We start from the raw sequence: 23241 nt of genomic DNA on the forward strand, positions 1-23241 counted from the left end.
TAAATTCAGTGGCATGGCCTGCTCCTACAAAATCTTTTCTATATACAATTGATTCGGACGAAAGTGGAACAGCATTTTTTCTTTTATCTTTCATGGGATGTAGGTGTCGCTGACAATGCCAGCATTTATCATCCATCCCTAATGGGATGAACTGTTGCAGTCCATCTGCTACCGTGCTGTTAGGGAGGGATTTCCAGGATTTTGATCCAGTAACAGTGAAGGAACAGTGATATAGTTCAGAATATCTGGTAGAAGTCAGAATGATATGTGGCTTGGTGGGGAACTTGCAGTCCATGGTGTTCCATGCAGCTGTTCCCTTGTTCTTCTAGGTATAGAGGTTGTGGATTTGGAAAGTTCTGTTAAAGGAGATTTGGTGAGCTGCTGCCATATATACACTGCTTCCACTGGACGTTGCTGGTGGATGGGTCCCAGTCAAGTGGGCTGATTTGTTCTGGATGATATTGAGCATCCATTCAAGCAAGTGGAGTGTAGTCCATCACACTCGTGACTTGTGCCTTGTAGATGGTGGACAGGCTTTGTGGAGTCAGGAGGTGAGTTACTCGTTGCCGGATTCTCTGGCTCTGACCTACTCTTGTAGCCACAGTATTTATATGGCTGGGTCATAAAAAGTTCAGTTTCTGATCATGGTGACTCAGGATGTTGATAGTGAAGGATTGAGCGATTGAATGTCAAGAGGGGGATGATTTGATTCCGTCTTGTTGAGGATTGTCATTACCTGGCACTTATATGGTGTAAATGTTACTTGTCAGTTACCAGCTTAAGCCTGAATGTTTCACTATCTGAGGAGTTGTGAATGGTGTGGAACATTTTAAAAATATTTTTATTCAACTATTTTAATTTCATACACAATACAAAAACAACACAGCCAATCAGAATAAAAGCCCCCCAATTCCACCTACCACCCTCCCAAGATGCTGGTGCCACCCCTCAAAATGCCTACCCCCACCCCACCCTTTTTAGCAACTAACCGTGACCAGCTCTTTGAAATACACAATGAACGGCTGCCATCTTCGGTAAAACCCCTCAATTGCTTCCCTCAGAGTGTACTTACTAGACTTTCTCGAGGTATACAAACTCCATCAGATCTCCCAGCCACTGAGGCACTGGGTGGAGAAGCTGACCTCCACCCTGACCACCCCCCTGTTCAAGAAGGGAACAAGGAAAAAGATGGAAAATTATAGGCCAATTAGCCTAACCTCGGTTGTTGGCAAGATTCTAGAATCCATTGTTAAGGATGAGATTTCTTAATTCTTGGAAGTGCAGGGTCGGATTAGGACAAGTCAGCATGGATTTAGTAAGGGGAGGTCGTGCCTGACAAACCTGTTAGAGTTCTTTGAAGAGATTACAAATAGGTTAGACCAAGGAGAGCCAATGGATGTTATCTATCTTGACTTCCAAAAGGCCTTTGATAAGGTGCCTCACGGGAGACTGCTGAGTAAAATAAGGGCCCATGGTATTCGAGGCAAGGTACTAACATGGATTGACGATTGGCTGTCAGGCAGAAGGCAGAGAGTTGGGATAAAAATCAGCGGGGCTGTTTAGCACAAGGCTAAATCGCTGGCTTTGAAAGCAGACCGAGGCAGGCCAGCAGCACGGTTCGATTCCCGTAACAGCCTCCCCGAACAGGCGCCGGAATGTGGCGACTAGGGGCTTTTCACAGTAACTTCATTTGAAGCCTACTTGTGACAATAAGCGATTTTCATTTAATTTAAAAGGTTCTTTTTCGGAATGGCAACTGGTGACGAGTGGTGTCCCGCAGGGTTCAGTGTTGGGGCCACAGCTGTTCTCTTTATATATTAACGATCTAGATGACGGGACTGGGGGCATTCTGGCTAAGATTGCCGATGATACAAAGATAGGTGGAGGGGCAGGTAGGGAAGTTGTTTCCATTAGCAGGGGAGACTAGGACCCGGGGGCACAGCCTTAGAATAAAAGGGAGTCACTTTAGAACAGAGATGAGGAGAAATTTCTTCAGCCAGAGAGTGGTGGGTCTGTGGAATTCATTGCCACAGAGGGCGGTGGAGGCCGGGACGTTTTGTGTCTTTAAGACAGAAGTTGATAAATTTTTGATTTCTCGAGGAATTAAGGGCTATGGAGAGAGAGTGGGTAAATGGAGTTGAAATCAGCCATGATTGAATGGTGGAGTGGACTCGATGGGCCGAATGGCCTTCCGCTCCTATGTCTTATGGTCCACCCCATCAGCACTCGCCTCCAGGTAATCAGCAAGGCGAAGGCCAGGACATCGGCCACCCCGTCCGGCGAGTCTGGCCCTCCCAAATATGGCCACCAAGGGACAGGGCTTCAGCTCAATTTTCAGAATCGCTGACATGGTGTCAAAGAAGGTGACCGAGAAACCCACAAGCTTGGGACAGGGCCAGAACATATGCACATGGTTGGCAGGACCCCCTGCACAGTGCTCGCACTTGTCCTCCAACCCTGCAAAGAACTGACTCATCTGGGACTTATTCAGAGGAGCACTGTACACCACTTAAAGTTGTATTAAGCCAAGCCTCGCACGTGAGTCATGGAGTTTACCAACTCCTCCCACTTGGCATCCGATACTGCGTCCTCTGGTGTAATCCGGCCATAAATACCAGAAATGCTCCCTTTGTCTGACCCTTCGAGCCGAAACTTCTCCACAAGTTCCTCTAAACTGGCAAACCTCCCCTCCCACATCCCAAACATGACATCTAACCCCTCAGACTCAAAACATATGATTTGCACAAATCGGAGCCAGCTTCAATACATCTCTCAAATTAAAATGCTGCCGAAATTGTTTCCATATCTTCAAGGTGGAGACCACCACCGGTTTGCTGAATATTTTGCCGGTGAGAACTGGAGTGAGGCTGTCGCTAATACCCTCAACCCAGACCCTATACACTATTCTGATTCCATCTGCACCCCCGTGGCTTTCGTATGACAACACCAATCCAATACCATCTCAGCATTCGCCGCCCAATAACAGTGTTGCCAAGCCTCCTGACTGTGTGTTCCCCTCAAGGACTGTCCTTCGAATCCACCCCATCTATATAAAGGATGTGATCAATGTTTTGACTCCCCCGAAAAGAATTTGGGAAGAAATCCTGCAAACACTGGAACAAGAACAAAAATCTTGGCAAAATGTTCATCTTGACTGACTGAGCGCTGCCTGCTAAGGACACAGGAGGATTTTTCTAACTCTGCAAATCGGTCCAGACACTACCCACCAAGCTTGTATAGTTCAGTTTACTGATCCAGACCTAATCCCAGGCCACCTGAATCCCCAGATACCTAAAGATGGAACCAGCCAACCAGGGCAGCAGCACCTCCAGATTGACTCCCCTCCCCAGGGGATTAACCGGAAAGCACTCACTTTTTTCCAGATTTAACTTGTACCCTGAAAAAAGAGCCAAAGCCCCATTATGTCGCCCATGGTGGGAAAAGGGTCCATTACGTTCACAAAGAGATCATCAGCATACAGGGATTCTCTACCCAAACCCCTCATTATCCCCCTCAACCTACCTGAAGCCCTCGGGGCGATGGCCAAAGTCTCTACAGCAATACAAACAAGAGGGAGGACAGAGGACACCCCTGTCTAGTTCCCCTTAGTTTAATTGGAAATACCCTGAGTGCATGTCATTTGTGCAGACACAAGCTTTCGGGGCTTTATACAACGACTGTACCCGAGACACAAACTTGGGCCCTAATACCGAACTGTTCCAATACCACAAACAAATACCCCCATTCTACTCTTCGAATGCCTTCTCGGCATCCAACGCAACAATTACCTGTGCTTCTGGCCCCTCAGATGGAGACAGCACCACATTTACCAATGCCGCACGTTAGACAACAATTGCCGGCCTTTAAGCAACCCCATCTGATCCTCCCCAGTACCAAGAGGGAGACATTGCTCCAACCTCAGTGCTAACACGTTGGCCAATATTTACGTTCAATAAAGAAAGTACGTTTCTGTCTGTACAAAATTAGAAGATGGTGACGATGGCCCAGTTGAAAATGTGGATGTTGAGCAACTGAGCAGTATAGTGATAGATAAAGAAAAAGCACTCCAGGTAGAGAAGTCGCCAGTCCCGGGTGGAATGCACCTAGATTGCTGAAAGATGTAGTGTGGAGCCGTTGACAGAAATTTTCCAGGCCTTTCTGAACACAGGATTAGTCCGGTGGACTGAAGGATTGCAAATGTGACGCCGTTGTTCAAGAAAGGAGCAAAGGATAACCCAGGAAACTACAGACCTGTCAGCTTGACATCGATAGTGGGAAAACTGATGGGGGCCATAATACGGGATGAGATAAATATACACTTAGAGAAAAATAAGTTAATGCAAGGCAGTCAACATGGCTTTGTCAAGGGCAGGTCAGGTCTGACAAATTTAATTCCGTTACTTGACGAGGTGATACAGGGAGTAGTTGTAAGTAGTGCCATGGATGTTGTATTTGATATGGCCACATGGCAAGTTGGTTAGCAAATTAAAAATGTTTGGGATTGATGGGTTCTTGGCAGCATGGATTAGAAGTTAGCGAAGCGATAGGAAATAGTGTAGGTATAAATGAGCATTTCTCAAACTGGAGAAGAGTTGAAAGTAGTGTTCCCCAGGGCTCATTGTTGGGACACTTGCTTTTTATGATTGATGTAAATGATTTAGAAGTGGGTGTTGAGGGCAAAATCTCTAAATTTGCATATGATACTAAGCTAGAAGAATAATAAATTGTGAGGATGCGCTGACCGACTTCAGAGGGACATTAACAAGTTGGCCGAATGGACAGACACCTGACAGATGAACTTCAAGTCAGCAAAATGTGAGGTAATGCATTTCTGTAGAAGAAACATGGGAAGACAATATCGGCTCAATGGTACAACTTTAAGGGAAGTACTGGAGCAGAGGGACCTCGGGGTTCAAGTGCATAATTCTCTGAAGGTGGCCAGGCAAGTTGAAACAGTTAAAGAAGACTTATAGCATCCTTGGGTTTATAAATAGAGGCATAGTGTAATAATAATAATCGCTTATTGTCACAAGTAGGCTTCAATGAAGTTACTGTGAAAAGCCCCTAGCCGCCACATTCCGGCGCCTGTTTGGGTAGGCCGGTACGGGAATTGAACTCGCGCTGTTGGCCTTGTTCTGCATTACAAGCCTGCTGTTTAGCCCACTGTGCTAAACCAGCCCCTGGATCTTTTAATACAAGCAAGGAAGTGATGCTATACCTCCACAAGCCATTGGTCAAACCACATTTTGAGTATTGTGTTCAGTTCTGGGCACCTTATTTAAGAAAAGATGTTAAAGCTCTGGAGAGAGTGCAGAGGGGGTTTACTCGAATGACACTAGGAATGAGGAACTTTAGATGCAAGGAAAGATTGGAGAAATTGGGCTTGTTCTCCTTGGAGCAGACGATTTAGAGGTGACCTTATTGAGGTGTTCAAAATTATGAACAATTTTGATAGGGTAAAGAAAGATATTCAGTTTCCACTCATTGGCATGTCAGTGACGAGGAGTCACAATTTCAAGATGGTCAACAAGAGATCTAGGAGTGAAATGAGGAGAAACTTCTTTGCTCAGAGTTGTTGGGGTTTGAAATGTGTTGTTTGGAAAAGTGGTGGTGGTGGATTCCATGGGAGGTTTCAAAATAGAGCTGGGTATATATTTGAAAGTGATGACTTTAGAGGGCTACAGAGATGGGGCTGGAGAATGGGACTAGCTAGGTTGCTCTTTTGGGAGCCAGTACGGACATGATGGGCCAAATGGCCTCCATCTGTGCTGTAAACAACAAAATGAGGCGGTCTCAGCAAGGCCCTGAAGGCGGTTATTAGCAGGAGATCATCTCTAATAAGGTGCATAGGGATAAATCTGGGATGGTGGAGAGGCAGAGGCTGGTGGACTCCATTCTTGATGTGGACTGCCAGTTCTCGATCGCCCCAATACCAGTTATTGGCGGAAAGAAAGAAATTGCAAATGTATTTTTAGTTGTTGTCAACAGGTAAGACAGTAAGCTAACTAGCTGCGACGCTCGAGGGGAACTTTTTATGAGTATGGGGAGAAGATCAGTCGTCTTGTTTACTCACCAGCCGAGACGACAGGCTGCTTCCCAGGAGATAATGCTGGTTAGGGACTCGCGTGGCGGGTTGGTTTCTGCTCCAGAGAAGGTTAATGAGGTGTTTGAGGCTTTCTACAGTGGGTTGTATGAGTCAGAGCGCCCAGAGGAGAGTTTGTCCATGAGTCAATTTTTGGATGATTGACCTTTCCAGAGGTGGCGCAGGAGAGTAGGCAAGAGTTTGAGATAGGGCCGGAAGAGATCATGCGTTGTATTCGGTTAATGTAGACGTGCAAAACACTGTGTCCGGATGGGTTCTCGTTGAATTTTACAAAGAGGAGACTTCCGGTGGCAGCCATGGTGTGAGTGGTAGCACATTTGGTGACTCACGCTCGTGGTGGACCTTTTGAACCTTTTCCCCGACTAACGTCAGAGCTGAGTGATTGTAAAAGGTGCAGGAGGGGTGCAAGAAGATATTATCCCACCGGTGTATGGATTTGTGGACCAGAAGTGGCCAAAAAAGGAGGGAATAATTGTTGAAAGCTGGTGTGGAGCCTGCGACAAACAGGGGAAGATGGCGGAGGGCAAGGGTCCGAGCCTTCCTGCCCAGTGGTTGACGGATCAGCTAGTGAGCTTCCTCCACGAGAAATCTGCTCAGCAGAGGAAGGAGAACTTGTAGAACCTGGTGGATCTGATAAAGACGGGGATCGACTGCATGGAGATGAGGTTAGAGGCCCAGGGCCAGGCGATCCAGAAGGTGGAGGAGGCAGTGGAGGAGCACGAGGAGCAGCTTGCCTCGATGGCGGCGTAGATGGGGTTGATGCGAGATCAACAAAGGAGGCTGCAGGAGAAGGTGGAGGATCTGGAGAATAGATTGCGCAGGTAGAATGTTACGATCGGTGGCCTGCCGGAGGACAGTGACGGAGCGGATGCCGGCACATATGTGGCGCGGATGTTCGAGAAGCTGCTGGGTGAAGGGGCATTTGCTCGGCCCCTGGAGGTGGACCAGGCGCACAGGGCGCTAATGAGGAAGCCGCAAGGGAACGAGCTGCCGAGGGCGATGATGGTGCGACAGCACCGGTTCCTGGATAAGGAACGGATTTTGAGGTGGGCCAGGCAGATGAGGAGCTGTACGTGGGAAGGCAGCAAGCTGTGCGTCTATCAGGACCTGGGTGCAGAGCTGGCCAAAAGGAGGGCGAGCTTCAATAAGGTGAAGACAACCCTCTTTAAGAAGGGGGTGACGTTCAGCATGTTATACCCAGCACATTTGTGGGTAACATATGAATGTTGGGAACTCTATTTTGGGTAGCCAGAGGTGGCGATGGAATTTGTTAGAGGCAATGGACTGGCAGGAGAAGGAGGACATTGAACTCTTGGGGAAATGTTCCTATCTGTATCTTGGTTTTCTTCTGGTTTGTATGAACCATTTTTTCACTGTATTTGGGACCATTGCTCTCTTTTGGGTTTGTTTCGTTTTTGATGGGGATGGTGGGTTCCTCTTTGCTTTGTGTTTGGTGGGGATTGTAAAGTTTGCACTGGGAGGTTGGTTGAGCGTGGGGGAGGTGAATCAGTCGGGATCAGCAGGATGCTAGGCATTATGGGCAGGGGCTACTTGGCTAGCTGGACAGGCTAGCTCACGGAAGAGCAGTGGGGGGTAAGCAGGTGGCAAGTGTGTTGATGGGGGTGGGGATTGTTATTTTGTTATGGGGTGGGGAGGAGGGGGTAGAAGACTGCTGACGGGGGAGGGATTGTTAACGGGTGACATGGTGAAGGTCGATGATGGTGGGAGCCAGAGGGTGGCCTGAGGAGGTGCAGGACGCGGGCTGGAGGCTGGCCCAGGAAGGGTTATGGTTGATCGGCGGGGGAGTGGGTGCCCCCGACCAGGCTGATCACATGGAATATGAGAGGGTTGAATGGGTCAGTCAAGAGGGCCATGTGATTGCACATTTGAAAAGCTCAAAGACGGACGTGGCAATGATGCAGGAGGAAGGGGTGGGTAGGGCAGGTATTCCATTCAGGACTAGACCCAAAGCAAAGGGGGTGGCGATTCTGATTAACAAGCGGGTGAAGTTTGGTGGGAAGTATAGCGGTGGACTATACTGGGACTGGGAGGGTGTCGGTGGCTGCGAAGGAACTGAAGGGGTTTATGGAACAGATTGGGGGTGGGGGGGAATCCATGGAGGTTTGGGCGGCCAAGAGCGAAAGAGTACTCAGTTTTTTCTCATGTCCACAGTGTATTCCCGAATTGACTTTTTTGTTATGGATAGGACGTTGTTGGTGGGCTATTAGCGGAGGAAGAGTGTGAATGCGGGTGAGGCAGGCCATTCGGAGGTGTGTGGAGATGAACGATACGGGGGAGGTTTCGGCAGCTACCATATGGGAGGCGTTGAAGGCAGTGGTGAGAGGGGAGTTTATTTCAATACAGGCACACAGGGAGACGGAGTGGGCGGGGATGGATAGGTTGGTGAGGGAGATTCTCAAGGAAGACGGGAGGTGCTCGGAGGCCCTGGAGGCGGAGTTGTTGAAGGAGCGGCAGAAGCTGCAGATGGAGTTTGGGTTGCTAACTACAGGGAAGGCAGTGGGGCAGTTGATAAAGGCAAGAGGGGTGATGTATGAATATGGGGAGAAGGCTAGCAGGATGCTAGCACACCAACTAAGGAAACTGGATGCGCGAGGGAGATTGAGAAAGTGAAGGACAGAGGGGGGGAAACACGATCGGGTGGGGGTGAACGGGGTGTTTATGGACTTTTACAGCAGGTTAGCTGGAACCCCCCAGCCAAGGTGGAGGGGGTGAGGTGGTGTTTGGAGGGATTGGAGTTTCCAAGGGTGGAAGAAGAGCTGGTGGAGGGCCCCAATTGGGCTGGTTGAAGTGGTGGAGGGGCTGAAGGCGATGCAGTCGGGCAAGGCCCCGGGCCAGACGGGTACCCAGTGGAGTTCTATAAAAAGTTTTCAGGAATGCTGGGGTCCTGCTGGACGTTTAATGAGGCTAGGGAGTGAGGGGTGCTCCCCCCGAAGATGTCACAGCCTCGATCACTCTCATCCTGAAGTGGGATAAGGACCCAGAATAATGCGGGTCGTACAGGCCAATCTCCCTTCTAAATGTAGATGCCAAGCTACTGGCCAAGATATTGGTCTCGAGAATAGAGGATTGTGTCCAGGGGTGATAGGGGAGGACCAGATGGGGTTTGTGAAGGGGAAGCATTTAGTGGCGAAGATTAGAAGGCTGCTAAATGTGATTATGATGCCCTCCGAGGGAAGGGAGGTGGAGATGATGGTCGCCACAAATGCAGAGAAGGCCTTTGATCGGGTGGAGTGGGAGCATTTGTGGGAGGTCCTGGGGCGGTTTGGGTTTGGGCAGAGTTTTGTGGACTGGGTCCGGTTACTGTACCAGCTACTGTACCAGGCACTGGTGGAGAGCGTGTGGACAAACCGTGTACACTCGGATTATTTTAGGCTGCACCGGGGGACGGGGCAGGATTGTCCACTCTCCCCACTATTGTTTGCCTTGCCATAGAGCCATTGGCGATGGCGTTGAGAGCGTTAAAGGACTGGCAGGGGATAGTACGGGGGGTGGGGGGGGGGGGGCGTGGAGCACAGGGTATCGCTATATGCGGATGACCTACTTTGTATATTTCCGACCCACTGAGGGAGATTGGAGAGATTATCAGGATCCTGGGGGAATTCGGATGGTTTCTGGGGTACAAATTGAATATGGGCAAGAGCGAGGTCTTTGCGATTCAGGCGAGGGGACAAGAGAGGAGATTTGGGAGGGGGATGCTGTTCAAGGTGGTGGGAGAGAGGTGACACAGGTGAGAACAGCTGCACAAGCTGAATCTGGCTCGGTTGGTGGAGCAGATGAAGGGGGACTTCAGTAGGTGAGATATGCTCCCGTTGTCATTGGCGGGGAGGGCAGGATATGTTCTCGTTGTTACTGGCGGGGAGGGTGCAGACAGTTTGTACTTCAGTGCCTGCCTATTTTTATCTCCAAGGCTTTCTTGTAAGAGGGTGAATGCGGTGATCTCTTGGTTTGTGTGGGCCGGTAAGAACCTGTGAGTAAAGAAGGCGCTGCTGGAGCAGGGTCGAGGGGAGGGGGGGGGCATAGGGTTGAGTCTGAGGGCCCTGATTACTGCACCACTCTCAATTTCCTCTGCTAGATTCTCTTTGAGCCCGGTGGTGATAGCCACTTTGAAGATTTGGAGTCAGTTTAGGCAGCATTTTAAATTGGGCTCCATGTCACTGCTGGCTCTGATTTGCAGGAACCGTAGGTTTGTGCTGTCTGGCTTAGATTCATCGTTCAGGACATGGGAGAGGAAGAGTTGGAGAGGTTTAGGGACATTTTTCTGGAGGGTAGGTTTGCCTGCTTAGACGAGTTGCTAGAGAAGTCCCTGAGAGGGAAAGTACTTTGGTACTTTCAGGTGCTTGATTTTTTTACGCAAGGAGCTTCCTTAATTTCCCCTGGTACCGTCGTCTTTGCTTATGGGCAGGGTCCCGTCCTTGTCTGAATTAAGGGAGGGTAAGATTTCTGATGTCTAAGGGCACCTGTTGGCGACGGAGCGGGTATCGTTGAGAAAGTAATGAGAAAGTGGGAGGGTGAGCTGGGTTTGGTATCTGGGGGGGGGGGGATGTGGACTGAGGCAGGGTCAACTTCACCAACTCGTGCGAGATTAAACCTGATCCAGTTCAAGGTGGTGCACCTGAATAGAGCATGTATGAGTGGGTTCTTCTCGGGGGTGGAAGATAGGTGTGAGTGGTGCTCAGAGGGCCAGCAAATCACATGCACATGGTTTGGTCTTGCCCCACGTTTGTTAGTTTCTGGGTCCCCTTCTTTGATACAATGTCAGGAATTTTGAGCGTTCAACTGGAGCCGTGCCCGTTTGTGGTTATTTTTGGAGTATCAGACTCGCTGGTGTTGCAAATGGGGATGAGGGCAGATGTCCGAGCCTTCAACTCGCTAATAATACAGAGGCGGGTTCTGCTTGGGTGAAAGTCCCCGATGCCACCTAAGGCCTCGGCTTGGTTGGGGGACCTGGTGGAATTTTTGCACCTTGAGAAGGTCAAGTATACCATGAGTGGTGGGGGGGTCGGTGAAAGGGGTCTATTCGAAGTGGCAGCCCTTTATCATCTTTTTCAGGGAACTGATTACCGTCAGCTGTTGGGGGGTGCAGAGTTTGTCTTTTTATCTTTATTAAAGTTCTAGTTTCTATATGGGGCGGTGAGGCGGATGGGGAGAGGGGTATTTGGTGGATGTACTTTTCGTATAGTATGGGGTTGTGATTTGCTGTATTGTGTTTTTGTTACAATGAAAATCTTGTTTGAATAAAAATATTTTGAAAACTAATGAGAACGAAGATCCCTTGTCTGCTGATTCAAATTCATCATAATATTGCACATCTCTTTCAAACCTCTCAATCACTTTTGTTCTGAAGAGAGCAAACCTTGTAGCTAAAACCCACATCATTGGATTCATTCTGGTGAATCTCTTCTGCACCCTCTGTGGTGACCAGACAGGGTGTAGTACTCAAGTTGTCGCCTCACCAGAGCTTTATGAAGCCCAAGAATCCATACACTTTCCTATTCATTTCCTCAGTATGTCCTGCAACCTTCAAAGATCGATGCACAAGCCCCACCAGTTCCCTACATACCTGCACATTCTTTAGAACTGCACCATTCATTCTTATTGTTTCTTCCTATCTTTTCTGCCAAAAGGCTTCACAATTCCATCTGCTACTTGTCTACCCATTCTGCCAACTTATTTGTGTGCTGTTATGGTCAATTAGTATCATTGTAACTGTTTAGCACTCAAAGTTTGGTATCATCAACAAATGTTGAAGTTTTACACTGTATACCAATATCCAACAACCTATATCTATACAGCACCTTCAACGCAATGAAATAAATTAGTAAATAATGTTTTTTGTGATTTTAGTTAGTGATCAAAATAGACATTGCTGGTATTGTAGCACTCCCTCAGTGGTATGCTAAAGTGCCAGCCGACATTTTGTGCTCAAGTCTCTGGAAGGGGATTTGACCCAACAACCCTCTGACTCGAGAGTGCTATCTACTGAACCACGGTTGACATCTAAAATGTTAAGTTCCAATACACAACAGTCTTCAGCTGTTGTGTTTTGGGATATCCAAAGAATGTGAAGGGTGCAATGCAAGTGTTGCACTGATGTTGTAGCACAATAGGGAGAAATTTAATTAGCTTGAAGTTTGTCTTTCAGAATAGGATGTGGAATATTTGGGCATATAGTATGACAGGAGGGCATGCACAAATGATGGACCAAATTCATGTGATCATTGCTAAAGGACACATTGAGTCTCATCTGTAAGTGAATGGGTTTGGAGTGAGTTAAAATCTTGCCCGTTGTGCTAAAAAAGTTCTTGATGCTCTGTAGATACAAGTTTGTTTTCAATAAGTTTCTGGGAAGTTTGACCATTCAACCAGAAACATTATCCAACAATATCCTGCGTTACAATAAATTGATTGTCAGCGACCAGCTGATCAGAATTTTGGCTTTAATAAATGATCTGATGAGGTGTTCTTCTTTGTGTGTTTTTTGCAGGCTCGGGCTGGCATTATCGGCACAGTGGAAATTTTGAAAGTCATGGAGGCTTTTGTGAATGAGCCAAATTACACAGTGTGGAGTGATTTAAGCTGCAATCTGGGGATACTTTCTACCTTATTGTCCCACACAGATTTTCATGAAGAAATGCAAGACTTCATTGTTGACCTGTTCTTGCACATTGGGCAGAAACTTGGCTGGGACCCAAAACATAACGAAGGTTTGCTTTTAAACTTTATTGATTGAAAAATGATCTCCACTTAAAGCTATCATCCCCCTTTGTGGTTGTTATTAATCCTGTTTAAATTGAATCTAAATTAAAAAGAACGTGGAATACATCTTCAATTTACAGCCTGGAGTCACTTTCACACCTCCAATGAGTGCCTGGCGTGGAGACCCATGCGAAACCAAGTTCCTTACCCTATTCGTTAGGGTCATTAGAGAAGCAGTGGGTAAAATAGACTTTCATATCTGTCTTGAGTATTGTCTCCAACCAGATCTGAAATGATTATGTGAAAAGTCTGGAGTCTCCGCCCTTCTTATTGGCATGGCCAATGTACACGGGGTTAGGAAAATAGAAACATCACTAATTGTATGATTATGTACCATATAATGTAGGGCAATAATATCAGTGTCTAATAATTTTCAAGTTAAGAACTGATTCTGGAGTACATCAATCGAAAATCAGGATCTTGGCTTTTGTTGGTGTTATAACTGCTGATAATATGGTATCCAAATTAAGGGGTCTGGTTGAAGTGGGTGGACAAATATGAATGAGAAGGAGGAGGAAATGTTGGCAAAGATGGTTTTACCGTAAAACAGGTGTGGCATCTTGTGTTCAACTAGCAGAGAGATTATCCCTACAATCGCAAAAATATTTACCCCTCACTGAAAGTAAATTTAGAAAAAAAAACGTTGCGGCAGTGAAGATGTTTATTTTATCCTCTAATGATGAGCCTCATTTCACTTAATAATGGAGTGACATTAAAAGTGCACATGGAGAAGCCTGCTGCCTTCATGGCCCTGTGCTGTTAAAGAATATCATATGGATTGCATCAAATCGGATTGAGGATTTTCACAGAAACTTCATTGTAGTGTAATGTAAGCCTACTTGTAACAATAAAGATTATTTAAAAAAAAGGATGGTTGTGAAGCATTGGAGGATGTTCACTTACAGAATCGAATCATCAAATGGTGACGCACAGAAGGTCATTAGGCCTGTTATGTTTGTGCCAGCTCACTGCAAGAATAACTCACCTACTCCCATTTGTTTACCTTTTCCCTATAACACTGAAGTTTTTTTGAATTGCATGATCTGTGCTTTTCTGACAAGTATGATAGATATAATAATAATAATGGCTTATTGTCACATGTAGGCTTCAATGAAGTTACTGTGAAAAGCCCCTAGTCGCCACATTCCGGAGCTGTTCGGGGAGGCCGGTCCGGGAATTGAACCCGCGCTGCTGGCATTGTTCTGCATTACAAGCCAGCTGTTTAGCCCACTGTGCTAAAGCAGCCCCAGATACACAGGTCATCCTGTTATAGTTTTACAACTACTAAATGTTAGCATTTTTCTTGTTTTATATTTTATATGTTGACCGGCAGAATACTGAAGTTTATAGCAAATACTGTTTATATTTTCTACCAAAAATGTTCCTCCTTTTTGGTTTGGAGGACACATGAATATTTGTTTCTCTGATATTGATTAACCAACCTTGAGGACAGTAGATATTTTGGACTCTTTCATTCATCCTGTCTGACACCAACAACGAATTTGGTCCGTAAATACCTCTTGACAAAACACAGATTAATGGGTCCATAATGGCAGAAACGGATGACACTAAAAAAGCGAACCAAACATCTACAGTACCAAGATACCTAAAATTAAGTCAAGTTGTAAAACTTAGCAAATTTAATTTAGGCAAAAACATGGTGATGGAGGAAAGTGTGAGGTTTAAGAGAGCTAACTCTCCAGAGACTAGTTTACACATTGGGTATTAAAAGACAAAGGTCAGTTGGACAGATAACATTGGTCAAAGAACATCAATATGGATTTGTGAAAGGTAGTTCATGTTTCACTAATCTTGTTAAATTTTGAGTAGTTCTGTACCATAGTGTATGGGGGAATTGTCTATGGGCACTATGACTTTTGCAGAAAGAATATACAGTAGGTTATGGTAATCTAGGGATTTTGCTGTTGGAATGATGACCCAGAGGTTCTGAATTAATTAATTCAGGTTCCACTATGGCAAGTTGTGGATTTGAATTCACTGGACATGGTGATTTGAGGGCTGCCACTAGAAAACTTATTGCTGTGAAAATCCAACTGGTTCCTGTGCTTCCAAGGAACAGCCCTGCCATCTCCACTTTGTCTTGCCAGAAGTGACTCCAATCCCACATGATGTGGTTGACTTTTTAATGATCCGTGGTCAATTAGAATTGAACAGAAAATACTGGCTTCTCAGTGACAGCCCAAGAAAACAATTTAAAACATGGAAAATTCTTTCTTCCTGTCCCCATCCCACTGCATTCTCCAGAAATTCTGTTGGCATAAATGCTATATTTTTAGTACATTGTGTCTATATTTGCATATATTAAGCCATATAGTTTGTTTACGCATCCTCAGCATGCATTAGGATTGTTTGAACATCTATGGTTAGGAAATTTGAGATCTCGTTTTGCCTTTTTTTTTTTAAAAGGACCATTGATAGTTTCCTGTTTTGACTTTCTGCCTCAGGTCACCTAGATGCACTCCTGAGAGGCTTGGTCCTGGGAAAGTTGGGAAAAGCTGGGCACCAACCAACCATAGAGGAAGCAAGGCGCAGGTTTAAGGATCATGTTGAAGGAAAACATGTCTTGTCTGCTGATCTACGAAGTCCTGTAAGTTTGGGTTCCTTTAATACTTCTAGAGTTGCTTATGTACAATGTTACATAGATATAGAATTTACAATGCAGAAGAAGGCCATTCGGCCCATCGAGTCTGCACCCCACTTAAACCCACACCTCCGCCCCATACCCGTAACCCAGCAACCCCACCCAAACTCTTTGGACACTAAGGGCAATTTAGCATGGCCAATCCACCTAACCTGCACGTCTTTGGACTGTGGGGGGAAACCGGAGCACCCGGAGGAAACCCACGCAGACATGAGGAGAATGTGCAGACTCCGCACAGTCAGTGACCCAAGCCTGGAACCGAACCTGGGACCCTGGAGCTGTGAAGTGACAGTGCTAACCACTGTGCTACTGTGCCACCCACGGTAGGAGGAGAGAAGAATGACAAAAATTAAGGGATATTGTCTGTTACTAATTTTGGTATTGATATCGTGAATTTTGTTTGAGTAAATATGTTTTTAAAAAACAAGCTTAACTCCGAAATCATGTCCCACCCTTAATTTGATAAATTGTTGTGATATTTGATGGGTGGTTGCAGAGAGAGGAACTGCTGCCTCACAGCGCCAGGGACCCATGTTTATTTCGGCCCTGGGTGTCTGTGTGGAGTTTGCACTTTCTCCTTGTGTCTGCGTGGGTTTCCCACCACAGTCCAAAGATGTGCAGGTTTGGTGGATTAGCCATGATCAATGCGCAGGGTTACATGAATAGGGCGGGGGCGTGGGCCTAGGTAGAGTGCTCTTTCGGAGTGTCGGTGCAGACTCAATGGACCGAATGGCCTCCCTCCTCCTGTACTGTAGGGATTCTATGCTTATCGATCCAAATATTTGTCTGAGTTGGAGCTGTTTCTTGATTCTGGTCTCTGATTATGAGGTATTTATTCGTATCCCCTTTTCAAATCAAGAGGTTTGAAGGGGGCTATCAAACAAACAATTGTCTGTATTATTTAAAGTTAATTTATATATAAAATATAACTTCCAAAATATATCTGTTGGTTGACCAAACTACTTCTGAAGTTGAAGAAAAAGTGGGAACTTGAGATACTTTATTGTCAATTAATTGAAGAACAGGCTAAGTTTCTTAGCTTCTGATGTGTTACTGGTTATTTAAGAAGGGAGGAAGAGAGAAACCAGATAACTACAGAATGCCAAATGTGGGGCAGTCACTGCAATCTACAATCAGAGATTGAGTGACTGATCAACTGGTACTTATACAAATGTTCAGAGCGGTCACATGGATTGGTGAAGCATAGGTCATGTCTGATTAATCTTGTTTCATTATTTTTTTTGAGGGGGTCACTTTTCTTTTTAATTCATTCATGGAATTATTTTCTTATTTCATGGGATGGGAACTTCACTGTCAAAGGTGGTGAGTCACGTATATGAACTGCTGCGTCCTTGTGACCTATGTAGAAATGTGTATAAATGTTATCCAAATGGACTTCCAGAAGACATTTGGTCCGATTGAACACACATTAGGAACAAATATTACAGCGTATAGAATTGAAGGAAACCTTGTGGTGTGGGTCACTAATTGTTTGGGAGGCAGGAAATAGATGAGAGATAAATGGCTGGATTTTCCACAGGCATCAGTACATCAAAGTCAGACCCATATAGGGTTCTGAAGCCCATGCATGTGTTGGCACTGCCACTTGGGAGACAGTCTCCTGTCTGGCCAGTTCTTTGCTCATGTCCGATTATAGATGGCAGGTGAGTTCCTGAAGATGGAGACTCCGAAAGAGTGCCCTCAAAATGGAGATATCAAATGCAAGAGGCCAAAGCCAAAGGATCATTGGGATAGCGAGGAAACCTAGTCCTCTGTAGGAGTAATGACAGTCTCAGTTGTGGCCTTTCCGAGCTTCATGTTATGGGTGAGGCGTTTTCAGAACCCCAAAATGTATCATGGAGATCAACCAACCTCTCCCTTTAATGGATTTGTTGCTTTTCCGAGCACACGGCTTTTTCCCTAGGTGTGGGATTACAATTATGGACACGTGGGTTTTTGAAAACACAAAACAGTGTTTATTCCATGAACTCAACTTAACATCTTAAATAAACATTGGATCTCTTAACACCCTTACTTCAAAGATAACTCAGAAAATATTGCAACAGTAAATAATTCCTTAAAATGTTCCTTTAAACTTCCAAGAGGTTTAACACCTTTAAACAAAATCACATCAGGTTAAAGGCTTCACTATTATAAGTTTAAATCACCCAAATGATCCAGAGATAGTCTTTCATGGCAGAGATCCAGCTTGCTGCAAAACACAGACACACGCCCAGCTCTTTTCCTCCAAACTGCCAAACTAAACTGCAAAATGGCTGACCTGAGCTCAGCCCCACCCACTCTCTGACATCACTGTTTTCTTAAAGGTACATTGCTTAAACATCCATGTCTTAAAGGTATTCTCACCTGACACCTTCTCTCCCCCCCCCCCCCCCCCCCCCCCAAGAAAAAAAAAACCATCAACTTCAAGATGGTTTCATTTTTCACTTTTGCACCATCCACGAAGAAATGTACACAGTAAATATACCTTTTCGGTTTAAAAAAAAACACACGCGAAGAGGTATAATAATATAGTCCATTTTTCTTTGTTCTTCTTCCTCCAACCGAAATCCTTCTCGATTGACAGTCTCTTTGAACAAAGTCTCTGCCCGATCCATCCATTCCTCTACTCCTTGGCATTTCTCTTTAGAATCAGATACTTTAGTTCAATCTGACCACAGAGTCCCTTGCAATTCTCCAATACAGGAGCATTGGTGATCACAGCTTTCAGGCAGTCAAATGCCTGTTGAAAGTCCGCTGTCCATTGAATTTTTTTTACGTTTCTTCAGCAATTCCATCAGTGGAGTAATCACACCACAAAACTTATGGACAACTGTTCGATCAAATCCACTCATGCTAAGAAATCACATTATTTCCTTTATCTTGAGGATAACGGAAACTCTGCAAGGAAAGTGATTTGTGCTTCTCCAAATTCACTTTCGGCTAGGTTCATCACCAAACCCGCCTCCTGAAGTCGATCGAAGAACTCCATACGATGTTTTAAATGTTCTTTCCATGTCTGGAAGTTGGAAATAAAAGCAGATTGTCCCACTTTCGCAATGCAATCCTTCAAACGTGGGATAGGATAAGAGTCCTTTCTTGTAACTGCATTCACCTTTCGATAGTCCACACTCAACCGTTGGGTACCATCTGGTCTAGGTGCCATCACTATGGGTGAGCTCCATTGGCTGCAACCCACTTCAATTATGCCATTTTCAAGCATACTCTCAATCTCTTTGTTAACCTGTTCCAATTTTAAAGGGTTAAGTCCATATGGATGTTGTTTGATCGGAACAGCATTTCCCACATCTACATCATGTGTAGCCATTTTAGTACTTCCCAATTTATCTCTACAAACTTGCCCATGTGATATCAATAACTCTTTCAGGTCAGTTCGTTTTTCCTCTGGAAGGTATCTTAACAATTCATCCCAATTTTTAAGAATATCCTCATTTTCCAATTTAATTTGAGGTATGTCAAATTCACAGTCATCTGGATTTGGTTCGTCACTTTGAGTGAGAATCATTAAAACCTCCTTTTTCTCTCCTTCCCTTTCAAAGTACCTTTTAAGCATATTCACATGACACACTCGGTGAGTCTTCCTTCTATCTGGTGTTTTTACCACATAATTCACCTCACTTAATTTCCTTTCAATCTGATATGGTCCACAAAACCTAGCTTTTAAAGCTCCCCTACCACTGTTAACAACGCTAAAACTTGATCCCCACTGGCAAAACTACAAACTTTGGATTTCTTGTCCGCTACCCGTTTCATCACATTTTGTGCAACTTTCAAATGTTGTCTAGCCAATTCACCTGCTCTATTTAGTCGTTCCCTAAAATTTGACACGTAATCCAATAGTGTAATTACCAATTTCACACCCACCAATTTTTCCTTAATCAATTTAAGTGGTCCTCTTACCTCATGACCAAAAATTAGTTCAAAAGGACTACATTTGGTTGACTCATTAGGTGCATCCCTAATTGCAAACAATACGAATGGGATTCCTTTATCCCAATCCTCTGGATAATCTTGACAATAAGCCCTCAACATTGTCTTTAATGTCTGATGCCACCTTTTTAACGCACGCTGCGATTCTGGATGGCACGCGGTTGATTTAAATTTTTTTATTCCTAAGCTATCCATAACTTCTTTGAATAACTTTGAAGTAAAATTTGTTCCTTGATCCGATTAAATTTCTGTGGGTAGTCCATATCTAGTAAAGAATTTAAGTAACTCCTCCACAATCATTTTAGCTGTAATATTACATACTGGAATGGCCTCTAGAAATCTAGTAGACACATCCATTACAGTCAAAAGATATTGATTCCCACTTTTTGTTTTAGGAAGCGGTCATACACAATCGATTAGGACCCTTTAAAAAGGTTCCTCAAATGCTGGAATGGGTATTAAGGGTGCTGGTTTTATCACTGCTTGAGGTTTCCCTATCACTTGACATGTGTGACATGATTGACAAAATTTAACTACATCTTTATGTAGTCCAGGCCAATAAAAACGTTTTTGTATTTTAGCTCGAGTTTTCCTTATTCCCAAATGACCTCCCACTGGTACCTCATGTGCAACTCGCAACACCTCCTTTCTATACCCTACCAGCAATACTACTTCATGAACTTCTGCCCACTTTTCATCTGCCTGCATTTGTACAGGTCTCCATTTTCTCATCAAGACATCATTTTTACAGTAATAACACTCTGGTATACTCTCAGATTCCCCTTTCGTATATGCTTTCTGATATATCTGTTTTATTTCTACATCTTTCTGTTGTAACTACGCCAATTTTCCTGAACTAAAAATATCCGCCTCATCCTCCACCTGTTCTTGTTCTTTTTCAACCATCTGATCAAAAATCGTTTCTGATAATTGCACTTCAACTTCATCTTCACTCCTTGATTTCTCCTCTTGTCTTAACCTGTGACTTTGCAACCTCGTTACGACACAATCCGGAAAAATCCCAGGATATTCGTCCTTCAACACTTCAGTTGATTGATTTTCCACCGACTTATCAACCACAGTAGGCATCACTCCCACCTGCGATCCAGCTGTATCATTACCCAAGATAAACTGTATTCCTGGACAAGATAGTTTATCTATTACTCCTACTACCACTTCGCCGCTCTTCACTGGACTTTCCAACCTTACCTTATACAATGGAACGCTATTCCTCTCACCCTGAATTCCACATATCACCACCTTTTCTGGCAACATTCTTCCCAACCTACATAATTCCTCATCTCTTACCATTAAAGATTGACTAGACCCTGTATCTCTTAAAATTGTGACTTCTTTACCTGCTCCTCCTGATACACATGAATAAACTTTACCCACACAAATAAATTCTTTAAAGACATCTGGCACCTTCTTAACAATTACTTCTTGGACAGGCTGTACAATCGTTTGCACCTTCTTCGCTTCCCTTGGGCTTTCCTTTACCACTCTAACAAACCCCACTGTCTTATCCGGTTTTACTTGAGTATTTCTCATGTCCCCAGTTTTTATCCCTCACCGGCTGAAACTGATGTTGGAAACCAATCTTTGATTTATGAACTAATTCATAATCATCTGCCATTTCCACTGCTAATCTCGCAGTTTTAACCCTCTGTTCTTCCACATGAGTTCTCACTACATCAGGAATTGAATTTTTAAACTCCTCCAAAAGTATAATTTCTCTGAGAGCTTCATACGTTTGGTCTATTTTCAAAGCCCTTATCCACCTATCAAAATTACTCTGTTTGAACCTTTCAAACTCCATGCATGTTTGACCAAATTCTTTCCTTAAATTTCTAAACCTTTGTCTGTAAGCTTCAGGCACTAGCTCATATGCACTTCAGATGGATTTCTTCACCTCCTCGTACGTTCCAGATACCACCTCCGGTAGTGATGCAAACACTTCACTAGCTCTACCTACCAGCTTTGTTTGAATCAGTAACACCCACATGTCCTGTGGCCATTTCATTTGTTTAGCTACCTTCTCAAATGAAATGAAAAAGGCTTCCACTTCCTTCTCGTCAAACCTTGGCAATGCTTGGACATATTTAAATAGATTCCCACCAAGCCTTCGACTATGACGCTCTTTCTCACTATCCTCATCACTATCTTCCAACTGTACGTTTCCCTTTACATCTGCCAATTTTAACTGATTGTCATGTTTCATGGCCATTTTCTGAAGTTCAAACTCCCTCTCTTTATCTTTTTCCCTGATCTGTAACTCCCTTTCTTTTTCTTTTTGTTCTGCTAGGGCTATTCTTTCTTTTCTCCTTTCTTCTCTCTCCTTTTCTTTTTCCTCTCTCTCTTTCTCTTTTTCCTCTCTCTCACTCTCGCATGCAAGCCGCTTTAATTCTTTCTCATGTTCCATTTGTTTAATTTGCAACTGAATTTTTGCCATTTCCAATGAGTCAAACTCTATCTCCGACAACTTTAAATGCTTAACCACCACCATAATTACCTCATCTTTTCGCATTTTATCAGGAAATGTTAAGTGCAATGTTCTTGCCGAATCTAACAGTCTGCTTTTCGTTTCTGTCCGTAAAGTACTACGTGTGACATTCTCCACCCCCAAAAACTTCTGAGCCTTTTGAAAGAGCCATTGTTCACAACACTCTCCACACTTAAACTAAAATACCACACCGGAAAAGCAGCAATCCTTCACTGTCTTTAAGTTCTCAAAAGCCAATCCAATAGATAGACTTTTAACCCACTCGAGCCCCCAATTGTTATGAGCGAGGCGTTTTCAGAACCCCAAAATGTATCATGGAGTTCAACCAACCTCTCCCTTTAATGGATTTGGTGCTTTTCCGAGCACACTGCTTTTTCCCTAGGTGTGGGATTACAGTTATGGACACGTGGGGTTTTAAACACAAAACATTGTTTATTCCATGAACTCAACTTAACATCTTAAATAAACATTGGATCTCTTAACATTCCTTACTTCAAAGATAACTCAGAAAATATTGCAACAGTAAATAATTCCTTAAAATGTTCCTTTAAACTTCCAAGAGACTTAACACCTTTAAACAAAATCACATCAGGTTAAAGGCTTAACTATTATAAGTTTAAATCACCCAAATGATCCAGAGATAGTCTTTCATGGCAGAGATCCAGCTCACTGCAAAACACAGACACACACCCAGCTCTTTTCCTCCAAACTAAACTGCAAAATGGCTGACCTGAGCTCAGCCCCACTCACTCTCTGACATCACTGTTTTCTTAAAGGTACATTGCTTAATCAACATCCATGTCTTAAAGGTACTCTCGCATGACACTTCATCATTGGGCATCCTTCCAGTCTATGGCCTCATCATTGGTCATGGAACCTTTGGCGATGGCCACTTGGACTGCCATTGGGAGGATGCCTTGATTGTGCTGGCATCTCGACACACTGGTAGTGGCCCCAGTGGCAGGGTCTGTGGGGGGTGCGAGAAACCTACTTGTATAGCCAGGCGTGCCTCTTTGAAAGCTAGGTTAGATGGATAAATGAGTTGCCTGGTGTCCCAGCACTTGGCAGTTAGACCTCGCAACCTTACTGTTTCAAGTACATTTGAAAGGTCTCAGCAGACGTGCTGCCATTTATGTCTGTGTTCTCCCAGGTGCTCAAGTTGATATTGCAAGATTTTGAGTTGCCTTTACTTTGTCTTTATTGCATTTTATCTGTCCATCTTTGTTGCAATACCCGGATTGCAAA

General features: G+C 44.5%; 1 protein-coding gene across 2 annotated transcripts in view; it reads left to right on the top strand.

Moving 5' to 3' along the window:
- The window catches only part of npepps (aminopeptidase puromycin sensitive), a 318075-nt gene that overhangs the window by 242599 nt on the left and 52235 nt on the right, over positions 1–23241 (top strand). For both annotated transcript variants that reach the window (XR_011937518.1, XM_072487504.1), the window contains exons 17-18: positions 12609–12828; positions 15346–15488. Coding sequence is in view for 1 of the 2 variants with exons in the window: in XM_072487504.1 (XP_072343605.1) it covers positions 12609–12828; positions 15346–15488 (363 nt within the window). In the remaining variant the exon portion in view is untranslated. The remainder of the gene's footprint in view (positions 1–12608; positions 12829–15345; positions 15489–23241) is intronic.

The sequence above is a fragment of the Scyliorhinus torazame genome, chromosome 21 (genome assembly GCF_047496885.1).
Source record: "Scyliorhinus torazame isolate Kashiwa2021f chromosome 21, sScyTor2.1, whole genome shotgun sequence".
In the NCBI taxonomy this organism is placed as follows: domain Eukaryota; kingdom Metazoa; phylum Chordata; class Chondrichthyes; order Carcharhiniformes; family Scyliorhinidae; genus Scyliorhinus; species Scyliorhinus torazame.